Source organism: Mirounga leonina, unplaced genomic scaffold (genome assembly GCF_011800145.1).
Source record: "Mirounga leonina isolate KUSES-001 unplaced genomic scaffold, KU_Mleo_1.0 Mir_151, whole genome shotgun sequence".
NCBI classification, from domain to species: Eukaryota; Metazoa; Chordata; class Mammalia; order Carnivora; family Phocidae; genus Mirounga; species Mirounga leonina.
In genome coordinates, this window is record NW_023270377.1 from 6,570,248 (window position 1) to 6,594,357 (window position 24,110).

Genomic DNA, 24,110 nt, shown 5'->3' on the forward strand with positions numbered 1-24,110 from the left:
TCCTGTGCCAGGCTCTAGAGCACACAAGAAGCAAACGAACCCTCACTCGTGTTCCCGAGGCACCCACAGCTCACAGGGGTGGAGAGGTGGGGGGAGACAGACACAGAGCTGAGGGCCACCCACATGGGAAGGGCATGGTAGCAGGAAGAGGGGAAGTGCTAGGGGAGCACAGAAAGGGAGTGATGACTTTTTGGAGGGATTGGTTGGGTCATTCATTTCCTCCCACTTGAGGGAAGCTCCTTTTGCTATGAAGACACCTGACACACCTCTACTTCAAGGTATACAAATCTGGGGCCCAGGAGATAATCTTGATAATTGGTTGTCATCAGTCTCTAAAGTGAACATCCATCCCATAAGGGCAAGGACTATGTGTACAAGGTTGACTAACTACTGTACCCCCAGTGCCCTAAGCGAAATTTGCTGAATGAACAAGCAGATGAACAAATGGGGAATCTCTGAGCTAAGTCATTCTGGAATGACAAGTCATTAAGGAATATGGTCAGGAGATACGGCTATAGAGCTGACGGGACTCGGCTTAAGAGTAGGGTCATCTTGAGCCTCATTCAAGAAGGTTAAAGGTTCAAGTGCCATACAGTTCACAGCTGGTTCCATTGCCGGGGCCAACCTTGGGTGGCCAGGAAAGCAGAGGTCAGTAGCCAAACATGGCGGCAGCATCAGACTCAATCTGGCCTTCCAGCCAGGCGCCCAGACTACAGGGTGCCTTGGTGACTAAGAGCCAAGCCAAGGAGAAGGAGGGTGGCCTGGCCCTTAAGCCAGAGCATGGCAGATCAAATAACATCCCTGTCCTATCACTGACTAGTTGTATGAACCAAGCAAATAATGTCAGCCCCTTAGTTTCCCTGTATTTCAAATGGGAATAATGATAATGATACTCCCTTCCAGGATTCAATTAAAGGTCATATATCAAGTGGTTGGCTCCAGGAAGGGCTCAATAAATGGGAGCAATGGTGAGGAGGGATGAGGGTGTAGGGCCCAGGGGGAGTTAGGGGACCCTCCCTCTGACCCCTCCAGTATCCCCAAGGCTCTCTCTTCCTGCTGCCTCATGGGACCCCAGCCACCAGCCCCTGCCCTGACCTCCTCCTTCTGTCCTCCCACTTCTCCAAAGCTGGGGTGACAGAAGCCCAGTGAGCAGCCATAAGACCATAACAGCGCTCGAACAGGTCCCCATCAAGACAGGACAGAGAAGCCCAGACTCGGTACCTCCTTCTCCTCACGAGAAGAGAACAGGAAAGACGAACAAACAACAGGGCCAGTTAAAGAGGGAGACCAGTCAGATCAGGTCGGCTTGCAGCAAAATGAAAAACTCAGTGGTGGAATTCAAATCCACATCGGAGGGGGTGAGAGCAAAACTGAGACTGGGGAGCAGGGGAAACTCCCTGCCCAGAATGCAGAGGAAATTGGTCAAGGCGTGAAAAGCAAGGGTGAGGAGTCAACAAACAGATCAGGCGCATCCCATGGACACCCAGTGAAGGGCTGTTAAGTGTGGCAAGCACTACCCAAGTCACCGTTGTAGCTGAAACATGCAGTTCCTTCTGTATTCTTACGGGCGGCAGCAGACATCAGTCATTTGATATATTTACCAAGTGGCCACCACATGCCAGGGACCATTCGAGGACAGACAATAAGTAAGTCAAGTAAAGTGGGCAATTACAAGTGCCACAGGGAAGATAAAGCAGGATATGGGGTTGGGGCGACAGGTGGGGGTGGGTAGACATTTTTATGGAGTCATCAGGGAAGGCCTCTGTAGGGGGGTATTTTCTTAGAGGAAAGACTCCCTTCTGTTGGGTGACTTTAAGCTTCCTCTTGCATATGTGAAAGCTAGACCCAGAACCTCATCTTGAAAGGCAACGCCGACTGGAGCGGCTAAACCATCTATAGTAAGCAAGTAATGGAGGTAACTTCCCAGGGCAGAAATGGCTGAAATATGGATTGGTTTTTGTGCTTTCTGTGGTTACAGTTGGACAAAGAGATACTGAACTCCAGGATGTCTGGCATGGTGACGTGGGTCAGGGAATGTCAGGGGCGGGGTGGGGGTGGGAGTGGGTCCAGCAACATGGTGCAGGCCAGAGCTAGGGAGAGGGAAGAGTCAGAGACCACAGGGGTCGGATCTTGGCTTGTGGGCTTTGGGGGCCGTGAAACTTGATGTTCAATTTAAATTTTTCATTTTCTGCTTTGAGATTCCCCTAGGACAGCCCAAACCTCTGCATGTTAGAATACCTGGAGCTGCAGGTGACAGAAAACCCTAATTCAGTTACTTGAACAAAAAGGAATGATCTCAAAAACAGGAAGACGAGAGGCAAGGCAGTGACCAGGTGGGTTAATTCTGTTCAGTTAATTCAGTGGTGTCATCGGGGACCCAGGTTCATTGTACCTTTCTGCTCTGCCCTCTGCATATCGGCCTCACTCCCCAGCTACCTCCCCTCTTGCTTGCAAGATGGGAGCCTCAGCCCCAGCTATTATACGCTATGACAGTTTCCAAAGGTAGAAAAGGGACCATCTCATCCTTGTACCTCTCTCTTTTTTTTTTTTTAAGATTTCATTTATTTATTTGACTGAGAGAGAGAGCACAAAGAGGGAGAAGCAGGCAGAGGGAGAAGCAGACTCCCGGTAGAGCAGGGAGCCTGACGTGGGGCTCGACCCCAGGACCCTGGGATCATGACCTGAGCCGAAGGCAGACGCCATCCTTGTATCTCTTTCTAAGACAAATAAACCTTTCCCAGAAGCCCCACACAGTGTTTCCCTTCATATCTCCTTGGTTACAACTGCATCCTATTCCCGCGCCCAAGCCCACCAACCACAGCTGGTGTCGGCCGCATGTGAGCTCTGCTTTGGGCGGCTAAGAGGAAATGCATCCAATGCGGGGGGGCAAGGTGGACCAGAAGGCTTGGAGCATGAGAGGCATGGACAAGATGCATGGGGGCGGGCAGAGAAAGCAAAGACAGTCATCAGGAGGTGGGATGACAAAAGTCGGAAGAGCTGGGATAAAAATGTACTCAAAGACCAAACAGAAGAGAAGTCTGAGCCGAAGAAAGACCCAAATTTGCAGACGGAACAGGCTGAACCCATTTCAGGAACTACCAACAAAGGGAAAACGACAGGGGTAGGAAAAAAAAAACAACAAAAAAACAACTCCTACCAGCTGCAAATCAGAAAAAGAAAAAAAAACCTGGTTCCCTATATTGGAACCAGCACCAGGTTGGCCTTGGATTTTGTCTTCGGGGCTATGTGTAATAGCGCATTTTGGAAGGCAGTAGAACAATGCCTCTATAGAATTTTGAAAAGCAAAAACAAAAACCAAAAAAACCGTGGTCCTCAAAAATTTTATCTCCATCCAATTCCCTTTTTTTTTTTTTAAAGATTTTATTTATTTATTTGAGAGAGAGACTGAGATAGAGAGAGCATGAGAGGGGGGAGGGTCAGAGGGAGAAGCACGCTCCTCGCTGAGCGGGGAGCCCGATGTGGGACTCGATCTCGGGACTCCGGGATCATGACCTGAGCCGAAGGCAGCCGCTTAACCAACTGAGCCACCCAGGCGCCCCCATCCAATTCCCTTTTGAAGGTAAAGGCAAACTGGGGGATGTTTTGAGCTGCCCGTGTTCAACAGCAGATACAATTAAAAAAATAAAATAAAATAAAATAAATTTAATTTTAAAAAAATGCAGGCTTCTAGAATGTGGCCGTCAGGGCCTGAAGGGACCGCCAGGCCCCCGGCCCCCCGCCCCCCGCGGCCGAGCGGTGGTGCAGGGCGGCCCTGCGCGTCTTCTCCCGCCTGCACCTTCAGCTCCGTCCCGTTGTGCAATGTCAGGAAGTGTGTGAGAGCCACATCCTTCGCCCGGGCGGCTCAGACGGAATCTCTGCTTCACTGGGTGACCACTCCGAACAATAATAGCTGCCACCCTCTTCCTGAACTTAGTAACAATGGCTCAACCGTTTACCCTCCGGGACACTTGTGACGAACGGCTTGTAGAAAGTTTTGTTTTCTGTCTCCAAAAGCCACGTTGCCCCAAGCGACAGGACAACTACCACCGGCCACTGTCAGGGACCAGGAACGGAGTCCTGAGCCTCTCAGCCGGGCGGCTTGAGCCGCCGGGCTTTTCTTCTACGGACAAAGAAGACCGCGAGTCTCCGAGGCAGACGGTTCCAAGCTCGCTGTCGGTCACAACTTCCACGCAGCCTTGAGCGTGCGCCCGTCTGAAACACCCAGCATCCTGGACGCAGCCTCAACCAGGAGAAAAAGACAGGAAGCTCACGGCGAATACTGACGTGACGGGGACCAGGGGCAGCTTTTTTGTCCTGCTTTGTTCTTCTTGGTAGGAAGGATGTCAGAAAGAGAGCAAGGGTTGAGGGGCTGTAGGAATCCGGCCCAAGGGCCCTGCTGACGTGCACTTGGCACTGGCCTTGGGGCAGCCATTTCGGTGACACCCCTTGGTGTTTAGAAACCCCTTGCTCACGCTCAGGCTGGCCCATCGGCTCTGCTCCTACTGCTTCCAACCGGTCCCTAATCTCCCAGGGAGGAGGGCCATTTCGGAAAGGCACAGAAGCCTAACAGCTCCTTCTGGAGCCAGACCCTCAGAGGAGGGTCACGTCCCCTTCCAAGGCAGAAAGGGAGTTTACAAGAGACCCAACTGTGAGCATGGGAGACTCAGGCCTGAGGGGTGGAGCTGACCTGCCTTCCTCTGGCCTCACACCGGGCTCGGAGCGCTACTCACCCCCGAGGACCAGACGGTTCTCAGGATCGGGGGGCCAGAGAGCTGATGACCCACCCCCCCGTGACGACAATTCTGTGGGCTCCTGAGGTAACTGAGGTACAGAAATCCACAGCCCAAGGGGCACAGCTGAGAGAGACTGAGCACCACGACACCTGCCCCCTTCCCGCCACCCCCAGGCACTACTGCCTGGAACCTTCTAGAATACTGCCCTCCACCCTCACCCACCTCTACTCCTCCATCTTCCCTCCTTCCTCTTTCTCTTCTCATTCATTTCTCTTTCCTTCTTTCCTCTCTCTCCGTGGTCTTCCTCCCCCTCCATCCATCTCCTTGTCCTCCATTTTTCCTTCCCTCCCTCCCCTGAGCAGGAGGTAGGACTGACTTACGTTGGCCAGCAGATGTGGTTGTTTTGTTCGATGTCTGTTCCCTCCCAGCGAAGAAAGACAGCAGTGGCAGAGGTGGGGGCTCCCCCATGCCAGCACTCACCCGGGTGGGTGTTTTACACGTTGTAGGCTTTCCTGCCTTCGTTCCAGGTCGATTAACCACAAGGGCCAGATGCCATTTATGATCAGACTCCATTGACAACTGTGGGAAGGAAAAGGGGCCTCTCTTCCTGAGAGGTTACACCGTCCTTCCTCTGCATCCTCCTCGGGTGGAGTCCACCCTTCCCAGGGGTCCAACACACAGCCAGGTCTGGACACACTTTCTGGGGTGGAGGCCTGCATGTGAGTTCCACCTTCTGTAGTCCTCAGCTACCTTCATGCTCACAACAGGGGAGTGGAATGAAGTTACAGCCTTCCCTCCCCTCTCTGATTTTCTGGAAGTCTGAGAAAGGTGGAAAGAGAGCAAGGTCCTAGAGTGTGAGGATCGCTCCTCTTCCTGACCCAAATGGGGTGGTCATGCACCACGATGCACGGACCCACCACCTGAGGTCCCTCTGCAAAGAATGGAGGTGGGGTGGCCCTTCGGTTTTGTCCAAAAAGACAGAAGCCCCAGTGAGAAGAGCAGAGGGAACTAAAGTAAGAAAGCGAGTTGAGCCCTGGGTGCTTCACTTGGCCAAGTTTTTCAGGCTGGATTCTTATTTTAGGAGCCTCACATTCTGGTGGCACTAAGCAGGCTCAGGTGTAAGGAATGAGTTATTTAGAAACCGTGGCTCGGCTCAGAAAAGAGTATGAGGTTTTGCCTCGACATGAAAAGAGGAACCAGGGTTAAAATAAGCAGCAATGGGTCAGGACTGAGACCTGGTAGATCTCTGATTTCATCTCCTTGCACACATGCCTCAACGTGCTCCTCGGAAGCCAACTACTCTTGTGATCGCAGGAAGGTGTTGTGTTTTTACAGGAAGGTGTATCCTTTGGAGTGGAAACTTTTGCAGGCCGCCTGGGCCCCACAGATCCCTGCACCCTGGTTACCTGCTGTGGGCCACCCAGTGCTGGGGTCAGCAGCCCACCAGTCCAGCAGGGCCCCAGCTCTTCTAGGAAGCCTGCCTGCCCATGGCCCCACGCTCTGACTGTGGGGGTGGCGGGGGGAGCAGCTGCTCAGACATCTGGTTGACACGCCGGCCTGTGGCCCCTGAGTGGCCCGGGCAGAGAAAGCTGTTGATGTTTGAGCCACCCAGATCCCCTCTGGGGACTGGTAACTGAGAAGGACACCTGTCTCTGGGACAAGAGCAGACGGGCAGAGGACAGCTGAGGCGTGGCAGGGCGCGCCCTGGTGCAGGGCCCCCAGCCCTCTGGTCCCAGGCCAGGCCTTCTCCCTCACGGGCCGCCCACTCCTTATAGGGCTCAGCCAAAGCGAGTTTCCATTGTTTGACACCCCCAAAGCCTGACGAGGCCCCAGATCCTGAAACCGCTGCGGGACAGGCAGCCAACTCCCCGGAGGGCGCACAGCCACGACGGCAAGGGTACGAAGGTGAGAGGGAGACGTGCCAGACGCGGCCGATGCGTTTATGGGCCGTGGGTACAGCCACGTGTACGAGAAGCCACAGAGTCAGGTCTTTTCCAGCTTAAGGCCTAGTCATACTTGAAGTCGTCTTCACTTTGAAGGAATAGAAGAAACCACAAGGCGAAAAAAGATCAAAAGCATTGACCAACTTTTAACTTAAGATTGAGTTGAGGCTCCTTTCAGCAAACCACCTATCAAGGATGCCAGCCCGGCCAGGAAAGCTCACACTGTCCTAGACTCACAAAACCCTGTGGGGGCCGCGGAGGCCCACTGCCTGCCCCACACAGGCCTCCCCTCGGGAGAGACCACCATGGCCCACGATAAGCAGCTGCCAAGGACCTGAAAGGACAGTCTGATACCAGGGGTGCTGCCATTCATCCCTGGTGACCAGGCCAAGACGTGCGAGTGACCCAGACGCGCTAGAAACATTCCAACGGATATTCTTTAGATTCTTCGAGAGCCCCTGGGCTGGTTCAAGCACCCCCTTAGGGTCTCACTCTCTGACCGAGTGGCTCATTGAAGTGATTCCTTTGACCCCCATCATCTTCCCAGAGGCGTTCTACTCCACACACCTTCTCCCACTTGACACATTTCCAGTGACCGTTGCCCCCGGCACCTGCCCGTTGTCCTGCCCTCAAAGACATCCTAGCTCTGGACAAAATGCGTCCTTCCCTTCACATTTTGGAATCAGTGATCATGCCCCACCTTTCCTCCACTTTTACTTTCTTTTCCGCTAAACCCTACAGACTCTGTTGCTGCTCCGTGACATGGCGTCCCGACCCTGGTCTATCCCTCCTCTCTGCTGCCCACGTGGGTGCAAGCCATTTGTTGGTGCCTCTTACCACGGTCATGACTCCTCTGCCCCTCCTGAGGACACCTCCTTTGTTCTGACCACCCCCCTGCTCTCTTAATGCAGCCAGATAAAAATAGCTCCCCTGGCCTCCACACCACTTGGTTGACATGCATTGTGGTCACACAGAGCCCATGGTGTTTGTCATGCAAACTATGTGGGGGGTGGGCTTTCCAGACTTGGACTTGGAAAGACTTGCTGCAGCTGATTCTTAACGTTTAATGGCAAGTTTTACACACTTGGCCTCTACACGGTGCCACCAGGTGCCATGAGCATCAGCCTTTGGCGGAAGAGGTGTCTACAAATGGAAAGGTACTGTTTTGTGCTAACCTGTTGGGCGATCATCTAGTCCCTCAGAAAAAACTGGTCTGCTCTCCTGTAAGTTCCCCTCCTCTCCTCCCCAGCCCACCGACCCTCACTCAGCTGAGCTCACTGAAGAAAATAATCAACAAGCTACAGTCCCTTTCCGTTGTCTCTGGGCATCCTTCCCAACGGAGTGGGGTCACAGCTTACCCTCCAAGCAACCCCCACCCCCAGACTTCTGGGGAGAAAGAGGCTCAGCCAGGCCCTCACGTCCAGGCTGTTTGGGACACAAGTTTTCTTTCCTCTCTTCTTCATCTTTGTCACTTTCTCTGCCAACTCCGGCTCCACTCAGGGTCAGATGTCCAGGTTGATAAAGGGCTTACCTGGACAGTGAATTTATCATCTTCATTGGGCAGAATCCTGTACGTGTAAACACAATTCCGGTACCTGAAATAGACCAAAGGCTTCGTTAGAACCCATGCGAGGGAATTCATTTCTCTGGGAACTGAAAAGACAGGAATTCCTGACATGGCTCAAGGAACCTGGGCATGACGTCTCTGAACCCTGGAGCTGACCATTCTGAGGTGAAGATCGGCCTTGACATCAAGCAGTCCTAGACTGAGCCCCCTTCCCCCCCCCCCCCCCCCCCCCACCCTCCACTCAGGAAGCTCCAGGAAAAGGCATGTGGGGTCTTCTGGGCATGATTTACATTGGCACTTGACAGCTATGTGGTCTGATTTAAAGGAATCCACCCTCAAGACATAACTTCATTACAAGAGTATTTAGCCCCTCCTGGGTGCCTGGCACTTCACTCAACATTTCTATGTGTTGTTTAACTAGATTTTATCTTATTTTATTATTATTATTTTTTAAGTAGGCTCCACGCCCAGCATGGAGCCCAATGTGGGTCTTGAACTCTCCACCCTGAGATCAAGAGTCAGATGTTTACCTGACAGAGCCAACCAGGCACCCCTGTTTAACTAGTATTTAAAGTTATATACTAGTTTAAGGGCGCCTGGGTGGCTCAGTTGGTTAAGCATCTGCCTTCAGCTCAGGTCATGATCTCAGGGTCCTGGGATGGAGTCTCGCATTGGGCTCCCTGCTCCTTGGGAGCCTGCTTCTCCCTCTCCCTCTGCTGCTCCCCCTGCTTGTGCTCTCCCTCTCTCTCTGCTCCTCCCCCCAACTCTTGCTCACACTCTCTCTCAAATAAATAAAATCTTTTTAAAAACTTAAAAAAATAAAATTATACACTAAACAATTTAAAACCATAAAGAAAGATAAAAGATGAAAAAGAAATGTCTCCTTCTCCCCCTCCTGCTGAGCCCCGCTTCTCCGAGTTACTACTTTTTGTAAATCACTCCCGAACTCTTAAATGTACAAACTTAAATATACACATCTTTTTAAATGCACAGTATATATGTTGTTCTGAAATTTGCTTTCCTTACCAAAAAACATATGTTACAGGTCTTCCCAACTCACGTTCCACCACGTGGTAGTATGAGCATTTATTTGACCAGCCCGTGATGACGGATGGGTAGTTACTTTCAGCTTTTTATTCTCCTAAATGGTGCTGCAGTGAGCATCTCCGTGCCTATACCTTGTGTGACTGGTAAAGGCACAGATCCAGCCTCCCTGTCAGTACGATGGGGACCAGAACAACACCGGCCACCTGTCACTGCATCAACTAAGTGACTTAACTTAGGAAGAGCATTTACAGTAGCGCCTGGAACATGCTGGACACTGCATGTGCTGACATTTATTAGGGGCCATGGGGAGATCACCACCAGGAGGAGAGCCGCCGGAGAGACGCGGGCTTTGTATTTTGAGAGAGACTGACGATTGCCTCCCAGCAAGGCTGTGTCACTTTTCTCTCCCACTAACCGGATATGTCTATTTCCCCACACCCTGCCAACAGGCTATCAGACATTTTCATCTTTGCAAATCTGAGAGGTTAAAGAAAAATGAGTACTCACTTTAATCTGCCTTTCTTTATGAGAAAGGTTGACCGTGTTCCCATGTTTCACTATTCGTCTTTCTTTTTCTGCACATTTCTTTTCATGTGTTTGGCTTACCTTTTTTTTTTTTTAATCATCTTTTGCTTATTTATCTGTAAGACTTTGATACATGCCACAATATATTTTGGAGTTATTGGGGTTTTTTTTGTTGTTGTTGTTGTTGTTTTAAAGATTTATTTATTTATTTGAGAGAGTGAGAATGAGAGAGAGAGAGTACATGAGAGGGGGGAGGGTTAGAGAGAGAAGCAGGCTCCTTGCCGAGCAGGGAGCCCGATGCGGGACTTGATCCAGGGACTCCAGGATCATGACCTGAGCTGAAGGCAGTGGCTTAACCAACTGAGCCATCCAGGCGCCCTTGTTGTTGTTTTTTAATTTTATTTATTTGCCAGAGGGACACACAGCGAGAGAGAGAGAGAGAGAACACAAGCAGGGGGAGTGGGAGAGGGAGAAGCAGGGGGAGTGGGAGAGGGAGAAGCAGGCTTCCCGCCAAGCAGGGAGCCCGATGCGGCGCTCGATCCCAGGACCCCAGGATCTTAATGACTGAGCCACCCAGGCGCCCCTTGGAGTTACTTATTGTTGACGGTGCTTATGGAAATTTTTTTCTTTTTAAGCTGTGTAGCGGTTTTACGATTTTATGGGGTCACGTTTTACAATCTCTTTTTGGCTTGTGAGCCACTGGCTCTTTCAAGAAAGTTTTGGAGAATGGTTTGGGTAATTTCACTTCCACCCGGCCCTTCCTTTCTCACAGGGAAGTTTCTTGTTTCTCTCTTTCCCTCACCTCTGAATGCTCCTCGCCCCCCCCCCGTCCTGCCTCCAGAGCCCGAGCTGGTACCACAACAGGCAAGGATGGCTCTCTAGGCTGCTGTCACCTCACCTCCCGGAGGTGTCCCCAAAACAGAGAGCCGCCCCAGCACCCTGGCCCCACTGCCCCCCTCCCCAGCCCGTCCAGCCTCAGCCCCTCTGCAGAGCCTGAGGGGCAGCCCCACCCTGCCAGGCTCTTATCTCTCACTGCTGGTTCTCCCGACACTTCCTCCCGCAGATATGCAAATGAGACCAAGGCCCGGTCTTATTCGGCGGAGGGGGGGGGGCAGCTAATATGTGGAAGCAGTTGAGCAGGCCCCAAACATCAGCCTGTCAACAAACAGAAGAGGGTCACCAGGAGAGGGGCAGAGAGAGCAGCACGGAACAGGAAGGCCCTTTCTTTCATCAAGTGTGGCAGACCAGCCCTTCTGGCTTTTTAAAGAAGTTCTAGGAACGCTGAAATGCAGAAGCAGTTCCGTGTGACTCAAACAGATCAGAATTCAAAAGCGAATACAATAGGAAGAGAGGACACTCCCCCTTAGACAGGGATATCTCAGCAGCGGCCACACAGGGGGCCGGACCCGCGTCCTGGAGCTGGGTCAGTTCAGGTCTTTGAGGGAAAATGTACAAGGTCATCACCACCTCCACCACCCGCCCCCGCCCCCCCCAGCCCACAGGAGATCAGCTGTTCCAGACCGCATGCCAGGGAGGAATGGGGGCTCTGCAGGCAGGTGGAGGGGGGCGCTCCCTGGCCTCCCCCAATCCTCAGCAGCTGTACTTCACTCTGGTCCCAGATGCATGAATGTGTACACAGAACACGCATGTATATATGTACACACACGTGCATACACACATACAGATCCGTAACCTACGTGTACACACACAGGCGCACAATCTGACGCGTGAAATGGTTAGTGAGGATTCCACGACGAAATCCTCTTTGACAGCAACTGCACTAGAATGTAATCCAGACAACGCGCCATGTCCGTCTCATCCAGCCCTTCCAGCTCTTTGTGGGCATTTAGTAACAGTTTAGGGTGCTAACCCCTTAGGTCGTTGGCTGCTACTCTTTCCAGTGACTGGGGTGCATTTGAGGGCAATCGTGTCAGGAATAGCCCCACTGGAGACCCAGGTGGGGACGGTGCTGGGCCAGGTACGTGGGCCGCTGATCTACTCTCCAGTGAAATGGGGCTTAGAGCAAACGTCCCACGTGACTCTGAACTGCTGCCTGATGACAGCAGGTGCCCACCCTGTCCTAAGTGGGAAGATGCTTCCTCTGGGCAGGGCATTTCCAGATCAATCCTAATATGGTTTGGGAAGTTTTACTTGAATGCAAGAGGACAAGCCAGTGGAAGCAGAAAGCAACACCGTGGCATTTTTATTCTCTCAGATAAATATTACTATTTCTGCATGTCTACTCCCAGCCAAGTGAACACTGACAAGCATGCCCAGAAACATCCTCTACCATGCTGAGCCCCATGGGGGGCAAGGGTAGGATGGGACAGAGAAATCAAACTCTAAAATTCAAGAACCTCATTAGCGTCCCTGTCTCGCGATGCCGATCGGCTTAGTATGCTCTATAATTGTTTTTAAGCCCCTTTGTAATTCTTATTATATATCAGTTCTAATTTCTAGTGTTGTTTGTACATTTTTTTTTTCTTGCTTAAATGTTGTAGACTTCTGGACAAGATGGGGTGGGGGAACAAGGGGTGAACACCCTGCATTCAAAAAAGCCCCTTGGACCGATATAGAGACAGGGGAAAATGTACGTCAGCCCTAGCAACCAAGGGTGTTCACTATTCACCACCAAAACCTCAAAGAATCCAGCCAGAGAGTCAGAAAATGGATGAATTACAAGAGGCCATTAGTTCAGAAGAGAGAAGGTGAGAGGAGGCCATGTGGCCAAGTGAAAGGTGGAGGGGAGGCAGCCAGAGTGCTGTTGGGGGTCTGCTGAGCGCCCTGCCCCAGCAGCTAGGGGCCCAGCACATTGTTCCTTGTATGAGACCCCTGGCTCTTACCCCCAACAGCTGGATCTCCGATCGGGGCTCCCACCCCCATCCCTGCTGGTCCTTTTTTGTCTGGGAAAAGGAATTGGGCAGAAACCCACTCTGCTCTCCAAAAGAATCTGTCCCAACTTTTCCTGACAGTTCTTTGTCAGAAAAGAAAAATCACCAGACCTATGAAAACATTGCACCACTCCAAAGAAGGGCATCATTTTTCTAAGGACTCAAAGGTGTTACTTCCATGTTTCACAGAATCACTGCACAAAGAATAAAAGACATTCTGGTGAAATCTGACTTGTGAACTCAGTCCACCATTGCATCTCCAGCACGGGAGAGATCGATTGTAAAGACTGAGCAGCGTGAGACAAGGAAAAGTGATCGGATGGGAAAACCCAGGAGTTCACGAGTCAGCAAGAAACACCACAAGAGAGGAGGTAAACAGCAGCTCATGTCCTGGAGAATGCTAACGAGGAAGAAAAACTCGAGAAAGTCGGTACAGAAAGAAAAGACAAGGAGGACACGCGAGAAATAGAGAAGACAGACCTCTGTCCTCATACATGCATAAGTAGGGGTTTCTGAGAGCACAGACAATTTTTTAAATAAAAATAAAAAGCAAAACAGGGAATAAATCTAAGAGCTTATGACTTGAAAAGCAGAAAATTAAATGGCCAACCCTCTGGCAAATTGAATAAAGGAAAGAAAAAAATGCTTCACCTTCTTCTTACCCGCCATCTAGACCGGCTCCATCCTTCTCCACCTGCCCTGTGTCTGGGGGATGGGCCCGTGTGGGCTGCCTCACCCAGGTCTGGCACAGACAGAGTGAGAGGAGCACGGGAGGGGGGCATTCGGTCCCCTGACCCCACCCTGCCTCCAGCAGAGGCCACAGCTCCAGTCGGAGGGCCTGGTGATAGCCTGTCCCCTAGCTCTTCAGCTGTGGGAAGGGCTTCCCAAGGTTGCTAGCTCTAGGCTGTGTGGCCTTCCCTTCCCTATCCTGTCACCCCTTTGGATTAGGCCATCTATTCCCTGCTGGGAGCCCAGCCAACACAAGAAGGAAACAAAATCAAGAAGAGAAAAAGAAGAAAGAAGAGTAATAAAAGAGAAACCTGAAAATTACCAAAAAACTATGCATAATTGTGTGCCAGAAAATTTGAAAAGCTCAAAAAATGGGCTGTTTTCTGAAAAATATAGATAACTTACCGAAAGTGAAACGAGGTAGAAAACAAGAATCAATCGACACCAAAGAAGAAACTGAAGCAAATATTTGAAAATTATCTCTGGGGCACCTGGCTGGCTCAGTCAGTGGAGCATGCGACTCTTGATCTCGAGGTTGTGAGTTAGAGGCCCATGTTGGGTGTGGAGGTTACTTAAGAATTAAGTTTAAAATAAAATAAATAAAATAAAATAAATAAAAATTATTTTGTGGCTCTGAGGAAAAGCACCTCTGCCAAACTTCTTTTAATATTTCAAAAAAATCAGATAATGATGATGCCACATAAATGTCTCCATATTTTATAGTTTCCATGGCTCTTAAACCATAACTTGACCAAAATCATATAACTCAATCTCACCTATGAGCATATATACAAAAATCCTAAATAAAATTCAGAGTACAATAAAAAATTAACATAATCAAGAACAGTTCATTTTAATCGTGCAAAATGGTTAATGTTAGGGAATTTATAAAATTAAGCTGTTGTGCCCGTAAATGAAATGAGGGAAACAACATAATCATCTCAACAGATATTAAAAAGGCATTCGATAAAATTAAATACTCAGTCATTCAAAACTTTATAAAACTAGGAAAAGATGGGTCCTTGTTTGACATGACAAAGAACAACAACTAACTTTCATCAAGCGCTAACTTCGTGTGAATATCGTTATCAAGTCCTTCCCAGTCAGTGTCATGTTTGACTCTCACAGAACTTCCTGAGGTAGATCTGTTCTCTTGCCAATATCCTCCACTGCAGTGTTTGAGAAATATTGGCCAATGTAATAAACTATGAAATCTAAATCAGAGTTACAAGTATTTGCAAAGTAGACCACAAAATGATCATAATTTATATATAACATGATTGCCTCTAAAGAAAATCCAAGAGAAGCAAATGAAAAACAATTTGAAATAAAGAGAAGTAAGTCAAGTGATAGAATAAAAGGTAAATTTATAAAACCTATAACTTCCCTGTATGTTATCAGTTACCACAAAAGGGTAACTGGAGGAGAAAAGGTATCAGTTACAAAAGTAACAAAATTATAAAGTAATCAGAAGTAATCATAACAAGAAATAGGAAGGATCTATAGGAAGAAAATTACAAGATTTTAAAGAGGGGAAGGTACACTTTTCATTAAGACTAATACTAAAATGTTCTGGGGACGCCTGGGTAGCTCAGTCGGTTAAGCGTCTGCCTTCGGCTGAGTTCATGATCCCAGGGTTCTAGGATAGAGTCCTGAATCAGCCTCCTTCAGCAGGGAGCCTGCTTCTCCCTCCACCTGCCACTCACCCTGCTTGTGATCTCTCTCTCTCTGACAAATAAATAAAATCTTAAAAAAAAAAAAAAAGACAAATACTAAAATATTCCTTTTCACAAGTTATGTTATAGATTTCCTGCAATTCGAATTGAAGTCCCAATTGTATTTTTTCTAATTTGGCAAAATTATTAGCTGGTTCACCTCGAAGAATACTTGAAAACAACAGATATGAAAATCCTAAAATAAAATAGTTTATAAAATTGTGGTGACGCGGGCGCCTAGGTGGCTCAGTTGGTTAAGCGACTGCCTTCGGCTCAGGTCATGATCCTGGAGTCCCAGGATCGAGTCCCGCATCGGGCTCCCTGCTCAGCAGGGAGTCTGCTTCTCCCTCTGACCCTCCCCCTCTCTCATGCTCTCTCTCTCTATCTCATTCTCTCTCTCAAATAAATAAATAAAATCTTTAAAAAAAAAATTGTGGTGACGCATTTGGTATAAGAAAACCAGACATACATGGAGCAGGGTAAACAGGCAAGAAAGAGATACATAAGACTTAATATACAGAGAAAGAGGAATCAGAAAAGGAGCAAATCATTCAATAAAAGTTTTTGAGAAAGGTGATTGGTTACTCAAAAAAATACACATACACCTTTGTCTTACACCATCCACTGAATTAATTCCAGAAAGATTAAAGTGTTCAATGTAAAAAAAAAACCAACAAAACAGAAAAAACCGAAAAAACTTATCATTTCTCCATCTGTTTTTGCCAAATACCTTGCATGTGATATACACATTTGTTCAATCCACCCACTAACACTACTACATAGGTATTCTTAGCCCTGGTTTTCAGATGAGGAAACCAAGGCCCCACAGAATCTGGAGGTTGGACAGGCACTTGAGTCTATCAAGTTCCACAGGCCCTGTCCTAACCCTCCCGCCTCTCACTGGGGAAAAAAAGAAAAAACAAAAACAGAATATCCATGTGCGGAGGGACTCTCTACATTGAAAAGCAAAGGAGAAAAAAGTCACAAAGGAAAAAGATTGACAGACTTCATGAAAATTTACAATCTCTGAATGTCAAAGAAATCACAAAGTTTAAAGGCAAACCACAGTGAAAATATTTACAACAAAAGTGATCTAAGGACTTCATGTAAATAGATAACAGAAAAACCTCACCTTCAAAAGAAAAATGGCAAACAGAATGGACAGGATCATTCACCGAAGAGGAATTATGAAGGTCAACAGTCCTATCAAACAAGTTTACTATGACTGCAATCAAGAAATGCAAAGAAAAAGGAACAGAAATTAAACCCCTTTCACCTTGCAACTTAATTTTTTTTTTTTTAAGTGCAAATATTCAGAATAGGGAGCCTGGAATGAGGTGAGCACTCTGGAACAAAATTTCTGGAAAGCGATTTGTCATTCTATATCAAGAGCCTAAAAAACTTTTCAATCCTTTGATCCTGTAATTCCACCCCTGGGAATCTGTAACCAGAAATGTCACATTTCTGCACAAAGACCTTCATCACCATCATGTTTATAACAACAAAACACTACTGGTAACTCAAACGTCTGACAATACAAGAATCACTTCATAAATTGCGGCACATCATGTACTAGAATTTTGGCACCCGTTAAATATGATATTTAAGGGAAAAAAATTTTAACTAACCGGGAAATGTTAACGTTGCTAAAAAACACAGACCAAAATTACATGGTTATAGTTATATATATAGTACAGAGATTTATCTATCTATGGAGAAAGAGGAGCAAAGAAAGAGTGAGAACATACACCTACAAATTAACAGTATTTATGTTGGTCTCTCAGCAATTGGGTGATTATTTTCCTTCCTTACACTTTGTACTCTTTGTACAGTATACTTAATACTGTATTTTTTTAAGTTACTTGAAAGAACACGGCAGTGCTTATCAGCAGATCTAGTTCTATGTGGCCACCAACACCTGGGATGGCCTCACAGGCCTCTACTCTCTGGAGGCCAGGTTCCTGGCTGGCAAGTGAAGGGGCTGGATCAGCTGACCCTTTCGGAACCAGCCCTGCCTGGGGTCATTTTTACAAAGTAATGGACCCAAACTGTTTGGGTGCTGGTATTGTTAATACGATGTTTTTCTAAGTAATGGACAAAGGGGGTGTGACATGAGCATGGGAGAAAGGAAAGATCTGGCCCCCAGAACTGCGGGCTTGGTCTCCCCACTTCCCTCCGGCAAGGCCTGCGGCAGCTGCCAGCACTGATCCCCACCCCGTCCACATGCTGGGCTCCCTCCTCAGAGCCTTAGGGCTTCTGTCCCCTCAGTATCTCCCTCCTAAATGGGAACTAGCCAGTCACTCTTAAGATGGCCACCATTCCTTCTTGACTTTATCTTCAATCTACCTGGTGGTTCTTCCTGGCATCCATGCCCCCAGACCCCTCTCTCCCTCAGGCTTCCGGGCGCTCAACCCTGGCTCCCGCGGCCACTGGACACTCATGCACCATTCAAATGTTCTTCCTGCCTTATCTCTTTGAGCACTTCCTCTGAGGAGGCCCCGCATGACAGCTCACTGTCTCCCGGAGGCTCTTATAGGCCTCCAGGAAGTTCTCAAAGTGACAGTCTGCCCGAGCTCTCCTCTTTCCTTCTGCTGTGGAATTTTCTTCACAGACAGGCCATGCTCCCCTGCGTCTGAGATGTCACCGCTCACTCTCTAACTCGTGCAAAATAATGGCCAGTGTTAGCGGCTGCTTACCGCGCGCCTAGCCTTGGGCCACACGTGTTGCCCACATTCTCTCGTTTTACCCTCTCAATAATTCAATGACAACAGCAGACAGACAAATAATCCGATTTTTTAAATGGGCAGAGGATCTGAACACACGTTTCTCCAAATAAGATAGGGAAATAGCCAATCAACACATGAAAAGAAGCTCAACGTCATTAGTCATTACAGAAACACAACTCAAAGTCACCCTAAGAGGCCACTTCACACCCCCGCCCCGGGATGGTTATTACCAGAAAGATAACAACAAGGCTTGGTGAGGATGCGGGAGAATCAGAATCCTCACACATGGCTGATGGGGACACAAAACGGAGCTGCTTCTGTGGAAAGCAGGGTGACAGTTCCACAAAGACTTGGAATTACTGTAGGACCCAGCAGTTCCACCCAAGACCACTGAAAACACGTGTTCACACAAAAACTTGTACACGAATGTTCACAGCAGCATTGTTCACAATAGCCCCAAAGTGGAAACAACCCACAAGTCCATCAACTGACGAAAGGACACACAAAATGTGGTCTTTCCACACAACAGACTACTATTTAGCCATAAAAAGGAACGCTCAGGCTGCAAATAGATGAACCTCAAAAGCATCATGTGAAAAAAGCCGGATACAGGAGGCCACATATTATATATGATTCCATTTATAACCCAGGGACTGGGCTTCTCACCAGTGAGGATGCCGGGTGGGCACAGGGAGGTTAGTGTCTCGAGAATGTCAGAACTCACATCAGATGTAGCCAACCACAGAGGGCTCACCTCTAAGGACTGTGTTGCATGGCAGGGATTTGGGCAGGAAGGGCGGGCCTCTCCTCACTCCATCACTGGGGCAAGGAGGAAGGCCTGGCCAGGGGCATCCCTGCCATTTCTTCCCTATGCTTGGGCTCACACTCCAGGAGAGGGGACCGTTCAACGGAGAAGCACCACCGCGAATGTAACCCGTCAGGTAGGCCAGCTCGTAAAACACACCAAAGCCAGAGCCTGCGTTGGTTCTGGAAGGGTTGTTCTGGAGCGCTGGGCATGGGCACAGAAAGCCTGGACACACTCAACTTTACCAGGTTGTTCTGAGTCACTCCACACAGAAGATGCCAGTGATCCGTTCAACACACAGGCCTTCACAGGCATACCACTCTCTCCTGTCTTGCACCCAGAAAGAAGACTCCGAAGAGCTGCCCTTGGACAAGCTCTTACGTAAACCGGATTTCAAGAGCCCGTGGTCCTCCAGCTCTGGCTGCTGGCTACTGTCTGGACCAGCGTTTGTCCCCACTTTCTGTGAACACCAGATACGAAAACCAGTATTTCTTTGCATTGCACAAAAATAATCAATGAGCAGTGCAAACTTGCCTTAAACGTTGGAAGGGGATTGGAGGAAGGGGGGCTCTATCCACGCGTTCACACGTGGAAATGGCTTTACACCTCTCCTGGACATTGCTGCCCTCCCAAGTCCCTTCTCTGCGCCCCCGCCTTCCAGGCCTCCCCGACCCCACACACACCCAGGCTGGCTGGCTCCTCTCTCTTTCTCCCTCCCGAGAACGGCCTGAGTTCAAGTCCTGACCCTGCCATTTATCAGTCCTATAAGCGTGGCACGCCCCTTAACCTCTCTGGGTCTCAGCTTCCTCATCTGTAAAGTGGGGATAATGATAGTCCTTCCTCCAAAGGCCCTGGGGGACAGTGAGTTAATCCACGTAAAGAGCCCAGAATGGGGAGCCTGGCACACAGTAAGACTTCGTGAGTCTTTTGGGTTATTTTTAGACAGAACAGGTTAGCAACCACCTTCTGTTAGGGGAACAAGGCTTAAGGCTTACTCTACCTCAAGTGGCCTATCACACTCTATCGTCCTAACCAGAAGAATGCCTTCTCCGAGGGAACTTCTGGTGGCTCAATGTCCTATTTGTGCTTCCTCATCTTTAGGGCTGCGCTGGCGAGGCCGGAGTCCAGGCTGCCCGGTGCACTGTCCCTGCGAAGGAGACCGTGGGTGTGCCTGGGTAGCTCGGCGGGGGCGGGGAGGCTGTGTCCTGGGGAAACCAAGACTACGTCCCTGCCACGGCTGGCTGGACGGGGCACCAGCACCTGAACCAAAGGCGGCACACACCTGCCCCTCCCCCAGGAGGGGAGCCAACCCTCCCTAGCGCGCTTCGGTGGGTGGGTAGCTTGTACCGGGCACAATACAGCGATGCGGGCCCATTGTTCCAGCTCTGCGTGTGCGGCCTGAGCAAGGAGAGGCTGGTCCTGCCGACTCCTGGCCCCTTCCATGGAGGGACCCCCTCCCCCAAAGGTGCATCTCCTTTCTGCAGCATAAAGCACCTGACAAGCACCCTGGCCCCACGTGGACGTGCCATCCTGGCAGGAGAGGAGGGTGTGAGCTTGATAGGCTCTTAGCGACCCCATCCAAGATGGGCCGGACGCCCCCTGCAGGGACTCCTGTGGCGGGGTTGAGTCAGGTCAGGGGAGGATGACGCAGGCCCTGTGGCCCGCATGTTTTCAAGCCCCCTGCCACAAGATGGCAGAGCTGGCCAGCTGCTTCCCATCCTTTCCAAGCCCCCTGCCACAAGATGGCACATGGCCAGCTGCCTGGGGGGGGGGGGTCTTCCCCCTCCAGCTCTCTGCGCCCAAGAAGAGCCTCCGGGGTCTCCCTCAAGCAGGGCTCTCTGAGCTGCCGAGGAGAGGGCTGAGCTTTCCTGCCCAGGGGCAGGTGGCAGGGCTGACCTCTCGAGAGGAAATGCGGGTTCGCGAGGCCGGGGTGACTGTGCGCTCTCATCACGTGGGCGTGGGCGGCCCTGAATTGCAGCCTTGTCTTTTGGTGTCTCCCTCACCCCCTCTCTCGTTTCATTTAAATAGTCAAATCCTGTTCTCTTTCCTGGGGACCAAGGCCACCGGGGAGAAGGTGTACGCCGTTCCTGGTGCTCCCAGCGCAGCCGCCTAACCCAGCAGCTGAAGGCTCCCCTGCTGTCCCCTCACTCACCGGAGGGCACGGGGGAGAGGCTGCAGCCACTGGGCACAGGCAGGAGGTCTTGGCGTGTCCGGCCAGGAGGCCTTTTCCCCCGGATATTTCTAGAGCAGGAGGGCAAGTCTTGGTGGCTTCCTTCTGCAGGCCTGGCTCACTCTGAGAGCCCTGACCCTACAGCTGCACACCCCCTCACCCCCGGGGTCCCTGCACTCCCAGCTGACTTCCAGACAGACAGCACTTATGAAACGGAGGAAAGCCCAGCCGCTTTTCACCCCGTCAAGGTTCCCAGCACTAGGCCGTGGACCCAGATGGCGTGGGGGCAAGGTCTGCACCAGGCCACAGGGAAGTTAAATCTAATTTGATTTAAAGGACTGTTTTTGGTTTTTTTTTTTAAGAGTACGCTTTTCCTGCTTTTTCGGTATTCGAGGATGTTTTCTTCCATGAAATGAGCCTTTGGAAGGTGGCAGATAGTTGTCATTCATTCTCAGTTTTTCATTCTTAAATCTCCTTAGTTGGCGAAATGAAAGGTGGCGGCGGGGTTAAGTCTCCCAGGTTTGGGGAAAGTTTGGTGGCCCACCCTATCCCGCAGCCTTTAGTGGCTCCTGACCCTGAAGGAAGGGTGGCTTCCCTCAAAGAGCAGAGGGGAAAGGGGAGCCCTGGGCCTGGCCAAAGGGCGGGGTCCCCGGGGAGGAATCCAAGCCCTGGGGTCTGGACCTAAAAGGGCTTTGAGGACAGGAGCTTGATGAGAAGAGCAGACATCTGTGGGCACTGCGGGCGCCCCCTCTAAGAAGGGGACCCTGGACATCCGCTGCAGCTCTGCGAGTGATTCAGTGCAGATGAGCAGAGCGGAGGAGAGGCGGAGGAAGGAACAGGGGAAACCAGGCCTGGACCCCGGCTTGCCACCAGCCAGCAGGGCAGTGGAGCCAAAGGCCTCACCCTCTCAGAGCTCCTTCCATTCACCCACAGTCCGGGGCGTGGGACAAGAGGTTCCTGAGGGCCTGCCTCTAGGCGTAGCCCCGGCTCTAGCTTGCCATCCGCGGAGTCAGAGACCACGTCTGTAACCTGCGCACAACCCGAGCACCCTGACCAAAGGGCCGCTGGGAGGGTCCTGGAAGCTCTCAGCGGGAGGCTCAGCACACGGCCAACACCCAAGAGCATCGGCCTTCCACTAAGGTCCATGGGGCAGGAGAGAGAGCCATGTGGGCCCAGCGCAGTCAGTGTGGCGTCTTCCCATCCTTTCCAAGGCCCTGTTGGCGGGTGCCTGGGGGGAGGGCAGTGCCTGTGGGGAAGTCCTGGTCCCTTCCCCTGAGTGTGAGAGTCGGGGCGGGGGGGGGGGGGGTAGTTGGCCTCGGGAGGTGGGCCTCTGGTGCAGTCAGCGCTTGGGCCCATTGGCCAGCTGCGTCCTTGTCAGCACCCTGGCTTCCCTTGCTGTCCCCTGGAACCTATGCTCACACTCAGCCTGACAGGGTTCGGAGTGGGGCGGCAAGGGTCCGGTTGTCTGGGTGTAGCCTCTGGGGGCAGATGGCCCAGGCTTTGACTGTCGTCAGTCTCTGAACCCATTCGAGCCTCAGTTTCCTCATCTGCAAAGGGGACTGATAGTGGGACCTGCAGTTCAGGTCGCCGGAGGATAAAATGGGATAACCCCAAGACAAATGCTCAGAATAGGTCTGTGTTCAGTGACCTACTTCCCCTCCTGCCTGGTCAGGGGGAACTTTCTGCAAGTCCACGCATGCTACCTGAGAGGTGCAGGGGGACAGCCTGTCCCCCACGGTGCCCTGGCACTGCCCCGAGCCTGGCGGGGGTGGTTAGATGGCAGGGCTGCCGGCGTGAGGGCCTTTTTCAGACATGGGTCGAACAAGGGTGTTTTAAAAAGGAACCTTCAGCAAGTGGCTGTTCCCTCCGTTGTTAAGACAACTGGAGGTTTCAGCAATATCCCAGAGCTGGGAGTGGGGTGAAGTGGGGGGGGGGGCAGGTGGTGGTGGCTGAGAGGCCAAAATGTGTGGGGGACACAGCCCAGTGCCGAGGTGGGGAGAGAAGAGGCTCCGGCTGTCAGTGATGGTGACTTCCTCTGCTCTCAGGGCCCCGAATGCAACTTCTGGGTGAACTGAAAGCTCTTCCTTGGGTGAGCCCTCCCCATATTCTGGCTCCCCGAACTACAGCTTCCTCCACGGGCCCAAAGCCTAGGCTCCGGAAAGGTCCTCTCTTGCCACATCTGTCCTTCCACGACGGTTTCCAAGCTGGGCATGTCTGCCCCACACCTGAACTGACCGAGCCACTTTCTAACAGCCGCACCGCTCTGGTGCCCTGAGCTTCTGCCTGCCTCCCAGAGTCTGGACACGGTCCCCCCTTCCTGGCCCCTGGCACCACCGCTGCCAGGCAGCCGCAAGGGTGACCGGGCCCCGGAGGCCCTGGGGAGCTCCCAGGGGCCGAAAAACCTGAGCTCCAAGGCCCAGCGGGGCCCCCAGCGGGCGCCGGCCGGACCCACCAACAAATCCGGGCAACACGCAAGACGGGCCCATGCATCGCATGACATGAGGACAACCTGCGCCCGCGCGGGCGCGAGGCCCGAGCTGGCCTCCCCTCCCCGGGGCCGCGGCGGGCGGCGGGCGGCGGGCGGCGGGGGCCGGGCGGGGGCCGCGCACTTACAGCACACACAGCGCGTAGGCCCGGGAGATGGACTCGCTGGCGCGCACGAGGAAGCTCCCGTCCTTGCCCGTCCTGGACAGCAGCTCCTCGGCCTTGGCGCGGGTGATGTTGCCATGGTTCCAGCAGGGGACCATGGCGGCCACGGGCCTTCCCGGGCCGGGCCGACGCGCCACCGACGGGAGCCGAGGCCCCTGCACCGCGAGCCGGCGCCGCCGTCCGTCTGGCCCGCTCGGTGGCCCCGCTGCTGCCACCAGCTCCCTGGCCGACTTCCTGTTTCAGGAGCTCAGCGAGGGAAAGGAAGCCAGCAGCGGCCCGAGAACTTCCTCATTGCGGAGACCCGCCGGGCGCCGCGCTCCACCTTCCCACCCCGCCCACCCGCCTGCCGCCCCTCCCGCTCCCCCCCACGAGGCCTCCTGGGGGTGTCAGCTGCTCCGGGCCCAGGAGGCCCACGGCCGGCTTCCGAAGAAGCGGGGCCTAGCCGCTGTGGACCGGCCGGAGCAGGGGCCACTGGAGGCCCGTCCCGCGGCTCACGTGGGCTGGCCACGCCCTGGCCGGACCCCTCCGCCTCCGGGCCCACCCGACCCCAGAGCTTCTCCCCTGGGACCACGGCCGGCCCACCCCGGGCCGAGCAAAAGTGAGGGGTGGG

General features: G+C 51.8%; 1 protein-coding gene across 1 annotated transcript in view; it reads right to left on the reverse strand.

Annotated features, from left to right (window-relative positions):
* INPP5D (inositol polyphosphate-5-phosphatase D) overlaps nt 1-23,739 on the reverse strand; it is a 114,543-nt gene extending 90,804 nt beyond the window's left edge. Inside the window, exons 1-2 of the mRNA XM_035006837.1 lie at nt 23,465-23,739; nt 8,208-8,271 (exon numbers count right to left, since the gene is read on the reverse strand). Coding sequence (XP_034862728.1) covers nt 8,208-8,271; nt 23,465-23,598 — 198 coding nt within the window. The 5' untranslated portion in view covers nt 23,599-23,739. The remainder of the gene's footprint in view (nt 1-8,207; nt 8,272-23,464) is intronic.
* Nucleotides 23,740-24,110: the final 371 nt, after the last annotated feature.